This window comes from Scaptodrosophila lebanonensis, unplaced genomic scaffold (assembly GCF_003285725.1).
Source record: "Scaptodrosophila lebanonensis strain 11010-0011.00,11010-0021.00 unplaced genomic scaffold, SlebRS2 tig00000024-arrow-pilon, whole genome shotgun sequence".
Lineage (NCBI taxonomy): Eukaryota > Metazoa > Arthropoda > Insecta > Diptera > Drosophilidae > Scaptodrosophila > Scaptodrosophila lebanonensis.
The window spans coordinates 9,245,302-9,253,672 of record NW_022060538.1 but is presented as its reverse complement, the minus strand read 5'-3'; the positions used below and the strand labels follow the sequence as shown (position 1 = coordinate 9,253,672).

At 41.4% G+C, this 8,371-nt stretch overlaps 2 protein-coding genes across 2 annotated transcripts; one reads left to right on the top strand and one right to left on the bottom strand.

The window, feature by feature from the left end:
* Positions 1–6: 6 nt before the first annotated feature.
* On the bottom strand, positions 7–2,319 carry LOC115620368 (glutamyl-tRNA(Gln) amidotransferase subunit B, mitochondrial). Its single transcript, XM_030513573.1, has 9 exons — positions 2,204–2,319; positions 2,002–2,146; positions 1,827–1,940; positions 1,604–1,770; positions 1,395–1,543; positions 916–1,340; positions 494–630; positions 310–433; positions 7–252 (listed from the first exon to the last, which is right to left on the bottom strand). The coding sequence occupies exons 1-9, from the start codon at positions 2,278–2,280 to the stop codon at positions 34–36; spliced, it is 1,557 nt and encodes a 518-aa protein (XP_030369433.1). The 5' UTR covers positions 2,281–2,319; the 3' UTR covers positions 7–33.
* Positions 2,320–2,374: 55 nt separating this feature from the next.
* LOC115621088 (hamartin) lies at positions 2,375–7,067 on the top strand. Its single transcript, XM_030514621.1, has 7 exons — positions 2,375–2,530; positions 2,611–3,005; positions 3,071–3,327; positions 3,387–5,853; positions 6,139–6,296; positions 6,356–6,485; positions 6,545–7,067. Exons 2-7 carry the CDS (start codon positions 2,912–2,914, stop codon positions 6,868–6,870), a joined length of 3,432 nt encoding a protein of 1,143 aa, XP_030370481.1. The 5' UTR covers positions 2,375–2,530; positions 2,611–2,911; the 3' UTR covers positions 6,871–7,067.
* Positions 7,068–8,371: the final 1,304 nt, after the last annotated feature.

Genomic DNA, 8,371 nt, shown 5'->3' with positions numbered 1-8,371 from the left:
CTTCTATAAACACTTTTAAATACCGTCTTTTTATTAATCCTTCAGCAATTTTTCCAAACACTGTACTACGATTTTCATATTGGCTTTCTGTGCTGAGAGTTTGGCCACTTCGCCGGCTAAAGCGAAGAGTGCTTTGGTCTTGCCCTTTCGATATTGCTGCGCAGCCGTTGGTTGATTGTTAATTGCTTGCTGGCAGTAGGATTCAATGGTATTGAGATCCGAAATTTGTTGCAGGTTATGTTGTTCAATAAGCTATAACGATTTCATTAGTTGCTTAGTATCTCATAGAAAAATAATAAAACTACGCACCGTATTTATATCGGTCTTTGGATTATTGTGCAACAGTTCTATAAGTTGACGTGCTGCCTGCAAGTTGATTTCCTCTGAGTGCAACGATTTTAGGACATCCTTTAGGTCTGTGGAACTTAAGGCGCTGGCAAATATTGAATTTATTGAATTTAATTAATATATTAATAAACTAGATTATACTTACCAGTCTTCCACATCCACATTAATTTTATTGCAATAGGTCAACAAATCATTGATAAGAAAATTCGTAACAACTTTTGTTGGCACGTCCATCAAACTTTTAGTTATATTGAGAAAATGTTCCAATAAAATCGGCTCATTCTGCAAAAAGAAACATTACGTTTGATAAGGAAATTCAGCTTTAAAACTATATATCTAAGTGTTGAAAATCTTGTGCCAAAGAATAGTATTATTTCCCACTCTGACAGAACTTTTACAAAAAGCCTTTTAACAAAATAAAGGGACGAAGACTGTAATGTGTGTTCAACAAGTTTATCAAAACATTATCTGTCGAAAATATATTATTAGCCATGCATTAAAAGCATTAGTTTATCAGCGAGGAACTGTTCCATGACTTAGATTTAAGACAACTATCAATTGGCTTACCACTAATATGATGGCAGTTTCCGAATTTAATTTATAATGCTCTACGAGCCTTTGTCGTGTATGCTCAGGTAACTCCGGAATTTCTTCACTCAATGCTGCCACCGATATCAAATCCTCAGTTGATTGAGAGCCTGGTTTTAAATTAACATGCAGTGGTGGCAAATTAGGCTCGGGCATGAAACGATAATCTTGCAAAACTTCTTTATCACGCATCGCAACTGTGCGTCTGCCGTCCGCATCCCAAGAGCGCGTTTCGTTGGTTATAATGCCACCAGCGGCGACTTGCTTAATTTGTCTATTGATTTCATAAGAAATAGCTTGGGAAATACTGCGCACGGATCCAATATTTTTCACCTCTGTGCGCACACCCAATGGCTCACCCGTTTTGTGTATGGATATGTTCGCATCAACACGTAGGGCGCCCTCTACAAACATAACAGTTAACGAAGTAGTATTTGTATTAAGCAACTTTTAACTACCTTCCATTTTACAGCTACAAGTGTGTAGACGTCTCAGTATGAGCATCAGCTCTTTCACTAACGAAGCTGCCTCTTCACCCGTCTCTAAATCAGGTGCAAATACCAGTTCCATTAAGGGCAAGCCAGCACGATTCAAGTCAACTAAACTTCTGCAAAAATAAATGTGAATCAAGGCTGGGTAGGTGGATAGCTGGCTATTAGTTGTTTACCTCTTTAGTTCATCATCGTGCAACGACTTGCCACTGTCTTGCTCAAGTTGTAATTGCAATAGTTTAACGGATTTGTAATAAACCTTCGTACCAGGTGTAATCACGGGAAATGAAATTTTTCCATTGTTTGCCAACGCCGCGCGTTGTTGTGTAATCTGGTAGCCATTCTGGAAGTTAAGAAGGGAATTTAAATTTCGACCAAACGCAAGTTACACCTGCTTACCGGCAAATCTGCATAAAAGTAATGTTTACGATCAAACATGGATACTTCATTGACCTGGCAGCCAAGTGCCAGAGCTGTTTTAATGCCCGACTCCACGCATTTGCGATTCAATACCTGTAACAATCAAAAGATTATTTAGTTAACTCTGTTGTAATTTAAGTAAAAACACACTTACCGGCAAAGTTCCCGGTATGGAGGCATCAAAAAATGATACGGCACTGTTTAAAGGCGCACCAAAGGTTGTACCACTGCCTGAAAATAGTTTGGATGTGCTTGATATTTGCGCGTGTACTTCGAGACCAACCACACTTTTCCATTGGCTAAGAACAAATAATACAATTAAATAACTAAATGATAATGGCATTATGTATACTAACTGATTTGGTTTTACGGCCAATTTTGGCTGCGTGGCTAATTGTCGCACCTGTAACGGTGCCAAAAAATATTTTCGCATCTTTACCGGTCGGTCTGTCGGTCAACCAATTTGATAATAATAACAAAACACCTGCTGACAAGCTTGGCAACTCTGCGCCTTTAACAGCTGGCAACACTTTGCGGAACGTGTTGGCAGCACCGCTCCAGCTGAGCCACTGTGAGACGTCGAAATTCTAGTTCTTCTAATGTAGAAAACGCAAAATAACCTTTATAAGCTAAATGTTTTGGCCACCACGCTGATTAATGTAAAGAAAATGAGAGTAGAAGAGGTTAGTACACTTGTTTCGTATGCCCACATTGGCCAGTTAGCGAAGTTTTACATCAATTAAATTGCGAATTTTGACGACAGTTGACAACGAGGAAGACAAGTAAAATCACACGCGCAGCAAACGACGATCGCGACCACGACGACTACGACGACGAATACAAAGTTCTTGGTGTGCGCGGGGCGCGGTGTACATGTACCCAAGCGTTGCTCAACTGCGGCTACTGCAACCACAGCCACGGACAGATTCTACGTCCAGTAGGAGGCGGCGTGCAGGCGTACGCTGAAAAATCAATTGCTTCGCGTAGCGAAGGTGGTAGTGGTAGGTTCTATTAAGTGGTTTCATAGTAGCAGAGCATTTGGGTAAGCCGAAAACGGGAGCAACATGGACATTGAAAAGGTGTTCAGCGACTTGGAATCCAATCAGGCGCACGAAAACGAGGAGGCCAAAAAGAAACTTGTGGAGCTCTTTACGCAAAGTAAGTTTTGCACATAGTTCGGGCAAAATGTCGACAATAAATTAATTTTGTAATGCTGCCCACAGCTAAGGAGCAATGGGCGGTGCAGTATATGCTGGAATATTTTATCAAAACTGGCTCCAAGCGCATTATGGAAGTGCTTGTCAAGGCGCAGACACCTCACGATGGCTATATATTTGACCGTCTCGACGAATGGCTAAAAACTCAACAATATCGCGTTCAGGCTCTTAATGTCTTCTGTTTCATCGTGCGACGTCATCCCACGTGGTTGTATAAAATTGAAAAGCATAGGCTCATCAAGAGTGTGTTTAAGTTGCTGACGGTGAGTGGATCTGCAAATGATTTCCAGCACAAACTGTAAAGGGAATTTTGTTATTACAGCATGAGAAGGACATTGTACCGTTGATGAGCGCTCTACTTTGCATTATTACGCTGCTGCCTATCATACCCAACTCGGTGCCGAACTTTTTAAACGATCTCTTCGACGTGTTTGGCCACTTGGCCTCGTGGAAATTGCAGAACACCAATCGCTTGCCTGAAGAAAAGCTTGTGCACTTGCAGGTGGGCCTGCAAATGTTATTCCATCGTTTGTATGGCATGTATCCATGCAATTTTCTGGGCTATTTGACTGATTTCATCAAGAAGGACAAAGGCGGTGGCATTTTTCAGCATACAATCAAACCACTGTTGGATACTGTACGTGTACATCCTATGCTGCTGACGGCAACAACTGAAACGGAGGTGAGCAACACGCGATGGAAAGAAATGGAGCCACACGATGTAGTCATGGAGTGTGCTCACCTGTCCTTGCCTGTGGTGCATCCGGATTTCTGCAATGATGATAATACATCGACATATCCAATAACACCGGGCAGCATGTTATGCGGCACTCCTTGCTACAGTCGAATGACCTCAACAAACTCCAATAGCGAGTATTCCAATAGCACCTATCAGCTGAAACTTTTGCCGCAAGCCCGAGACTTTATAGCATGCATAGATAACAACAGCAGCCAACTATGGAGTCCGCACAATGAGATAACAGCAGCGACTAGCGCCATACCGCTAACACCCACTGCACAGTTTATATTGCCGTTGCCAACATCAAGCAATTCCCAGTTGTTGGGCGTGACGGGCTCGTCACCACCTGAAGCCGCTGTTGAGGCCACTCCCGAGACGACGCCCATGAAGGACTTTAAGCAACAGCATGGCATGGGTGCCGCTTTGGCCAATCCGCATGCCGTGCGCGCCATATTCGGTAACAGTCAACCCTCGTCACCCATGCGCAAAGATCAGCAGCAGAATCAATTTAGTTTTCCCGATATCAGCACTGATCTCACAAATATCGTAGCAGGCTCGACAATAACCACCACTAGCACCACAGTAACGACTCGAGTGACGACCACATATGATAGACAATTGCAGCAGGTGCTTCAGGATCGACATGCGCAAACTCCGTTTCATCCGATAGAGACGCGCTCCAGCCGGCCAGAGGAACAACATCACAATCAACGTTCTATGATTTTTCCGAATAGCATGCCTGAAATGAATACAGAAATGCTGCTAACGGCAACGACAGCGGGAAACAATCAGCAACTCACCATGCAGACGACGATGGGAACGGGAATGGCAACGACTATCGAGTCAAAGGATTTGACCACCGGCTGTGGGGAATGCAATGAAACGGAGCGCAACATGTGTACCTCCGGCGGATTGCATATGCCGACGCAAGGCGTGATGCGTAGATTAGCCAAGAAGGTTAATCGACGGAATCGCATGGCCAGCGATTGTTACAATGATTATCACTGTGAGCCGTTCAATAGCTCAGCATCAAAGCGAGGGGCAGCTACTGCGCAAGACCAAAAGAAATTGCGACGAACCCAATCGTGTCCGGCATTTAACAACCTCTTCGACGACGACGATGAAGCTGACTGTCCGACACATAATGGAACGACAACGGTGACAATGACGGATGCGCAGACAAACAAGACTGGTAGCCGCCTGCAACGCAGTGGCAAAATATTGGCCATGGCCATGGCGCCCAAAATAATTCAACCCATACGCTATGCCAATGCGGGCACGCAAACGTTGGAAATGGAGCCATCATCAAATTATGAGATTTCACTGTTCGAGCTACTCTCTGATTGCAATGAGAAGCGCAATAAGTACGAAAAAAATCGGTTATATCCACAGGACATACTTGATCAATATATTATGCGATCCATACACACCACCAAGGACAGCTTTGATGCCGAGCAACAACAGCTAATGGCGTTGGAGTTACAATATGAGAGTTATCGACGTGGCATACACGCTGAACGCAATCGCCGTCTCATGGGACGTAGTCGTGACAAGCGTAGTCTAGAAATGGAACGCGATCGTTTGCTGGAACAGCTCAAGAACTTTGGTGCTAAGAACAAGGAATTACAACTCAAAATGGACAACGCCATCAAATTGTCCGCCGAGCGGCAGAATATTTACAACGAGGAACTCGCAGATTTAAAGGTAAAATATCAGCAAGAACTGGAACAGAAGAAATGTTTGCGACAGGCAAACGATGCTCTCCAAACGCGACTAAACGCCGAATTGTCGGAACGCAAAGAGGTCAATTATGAGCTGCAGGCGATGCGTGGCCAGATATTCAACCTAAATACGGAGCTCCAGCATGCACAACAACAAGCTGAGGTGGGAATGCAGTGCAAACAGGAATTGTCACGTCTAGAAGCTGAGTTTATCATTATGGGCGAGGTGCAGGTGCGTTGTCGTGATCGCCTGGCCGAAATAGAAAATTATCGGTCGCGCGACGAGGAACTCCAAATGCTACAAGAAAGCTACAACAAGGAAATAAGTGGTATGGATAACTTATCTATATATATATATACATATGTACATTGGGGTGTAGATAAGTGCAAGTTGAAGATGGCAAGTTGGTTCCGTTTAGAATACTATTTCTCAAAAAAAGAAAAACGATAAGTGTTTCTTAAGGCGGTATATCAAAGTAAGAAAGCTCCTTGCGATGCATTATCGGGAATAGGTATTGTTAAAAAAGTTTTTTTAAATATTGCTGTGGTTAGATTTTCGTTATGTCAGTAATTTTCAAATGGATCGAATCAATTTTTATTGCTTGTTTTTACAGATCTTAGGCACTGTCTGGATGAGAAGACATCACAGATAGAGAGCACCAAGCATAGAACCATTGAACTTCAAACTCAACTCGTCAACAGCGAGAAGGTTATCAAGGAACAGAAACGTTTGCTGCGTGCCGTAAAGGAAGAATACGAGGAGATGTTCAAGGTCAGTTGAATAAAATGCATTTAGCAAACGGAAACTAATGCTTAAAAGTAATATTACAGTCACTGAACAAAAAATACGACACGCAGAAGAAAATAATCATTCAAATGGAGGAGAAGCTTATGATGTCGTTGCACCAGCCGCAAAGCGGAGCTGGACACAACACGTGCTCCCCGGATACAGACAGGACTGGTAAGTAATGGAGGGTCGTGTAAAAATTGCATTTCCTAATTTTGGTTTCCTCTTTATAGACATTGCATCATCAATGGATCGGAACTCACCGCTATCGACGTCGCTCGCTTCAAGCGAAAGTCTCTCAGCTAGTTTGCGTTCAACAGAGTTGAAAAATCTACAACAACTTGTGGAGACGCCGTCAATACCAGAAGTTATGAGTACCATGGCTGCGAATACATATGAGGATAACACACGCCTGCCAGCCGTCGATTTGGCCTCATCCGCCACAACTGCAAACGCCATCAACATAATGCACTCGACGGCAACGGTCTCACTGCCGCATGCACAGGAACTACCGACAACATCTAATACACATGCCCACCCACATTTACACCTGCAATAGCAACAACATAAACAGTAACAGTAGTTACAACATTAAAAACAAAAGCAGGGGCAAATCCAATAACACAAACATATATGAAAATTTGCAAATACCGCTTTGTCCCACACTTATTATTATAAATATGGTCTATTTTTGAATCGCAGCGTCTAGGTTTTTCTAATTATATAAACATATTAAACGTAATCGAAAGTTAAAAACTGTAATTAAAATTTAATAAATGCCAGACTCCACTCCATTGTAATTTACAACATTTGTAATATTTACGTTTGAAATTTTTAAATTGTTGGCACATTGGTGTCGTAATTGTGTAAAGGATGTTTTTGATATACAACACCTAAATCCAATTAAGCAAAACGCGCATTGAATTTATAATAAACATAAAAACGAGCAAGCCCAATCCAAAGTGCATTTTTTACTCAGTAACCGAGGGTGAAAGGGTATTATAAAATCTGTATGTCTGTATGCCCGCAAGGATATCCGTAAATAGTAGGTTAGTAAAAGGACTGCAAAATGGCATACACATTTATGAATTTAACCATTTCAACCCTAACATTTTAACTGTAAAATTAAAATGTTTGTTAATATTTTATTCTGTTTGTATTGGTCTAAAAAGTATTTAAGCAAAATTTCAAATCTTTACGTCCACCAGTTTTGGCGCCACCGGAAGCTGCTTGTGAGCAACGTTGGGCTATAGTAGTAAATACAAACAATAATCTTTAGATGACAGTAATTTTTATTTGGTTTCAAAATTGAAGGATGGTAACATATAAAACAGTTTTTATTTTTATTTCAGCAAAGGTGGACTTTACATTCAATGCATTTCGACATTGGGGTTCCTGTCTTACATAATCTGCAACGTCCTTTTTCAGGAAATACCACCCAATGTTCCACTTGCTGAAACTTGCATTTTCTGGATTGATTCGAGGACACACTGCTTGATGGAGTGCCATTTCATCACCACTTTCTTCGTCAGTGGAGGCATCGAAATCGAACTTGATAATCCTCTCAATGTCACCATTTGATAAACTTTTCCCTCATGGTATATAGTGTTCTTGCAACTTTACAACTTTGAAAATTCGTCATCTGTTTATTGTTGAAAATTAATTAAATTGAACTTTAACATAGTTTAGTTAACTCATTGATTAACAAAATTTCATTTATACTCTTCAACATTTTATATTTATTTTATAAGTAAATAACTCACTTAAAATAACCTTCAGAATGCCACAACTTATTTGCGAGGCACGTCTAGTCTTTTGAAAATATTTTCGTCAAATGATGTCCAAATAATTTTTTCCTCCAGCATGTGTAGGTAGAGTATATATTTTCTTTAAACTCTACAACTTAACCGAGTACAATGTTTATAAGATTCGGGCGCGCGAGACAACCATTCTACTCTTGTGTTAAATTTTAAAATGCGGCAGGCGCAACAGTTAAGCAATATTGCCACACCGTTCCGTAAAATATGACAACACTGCAATCAGCTGATTCATAGGACAAG

What these genes read in the sequence shown, in the direction of transcription:
- LOC115620368 (XM_030513573.1), bottom strand. Translation starts at nt 2,280, where the DNA reads ATGCGAAAATATTTTTTGGCACCGTTACAGGTGCGACAATTAGCCACG. An exon ending in TTGGCCGTAAAACCAAATCA is followed by an intron (nt 2,147 to 2,203) that starts GTTAGTATACAT and finishes ATTTGTTCTTAG; the next exon opens with CCAATGGAAAAGTGTGGTTG. An exon ending in ACTTTTATGCAGATTTGCCG is followed by an intron (nt 1,771 to 1,826) that starts GTAAGCAGGTGT and finishes CTTAACTTCCAG; the next exon opens with AATGGCTACCAGATTACACA.
- LOC115621088 (XM_030514621.1), top strand. Translation starts at nt 2,912, where the DNA reads ATGGACATTGAAAAGGTGTTCAGCGACTTGGAATCCAATCAGGCGCAC. An exon ending in TGTGGAGCTCTTTACGCAAA is followed by an intron (nt 3,006 to 3,070) that starts GTAAGTTTTGCA and finishes TGCTGCCCACAG; the next exon opens with CTAAGGAGCAATGGGCGGTG. An exon ending in AATACGAGGAGATGTTCAAG is followed by an intron (nt 6,297 to 6,355) that starts GTCAGTTGAATA and finishes GTAATATTACAG; the next exon opens with TCACTGAACAAAAAATACGA.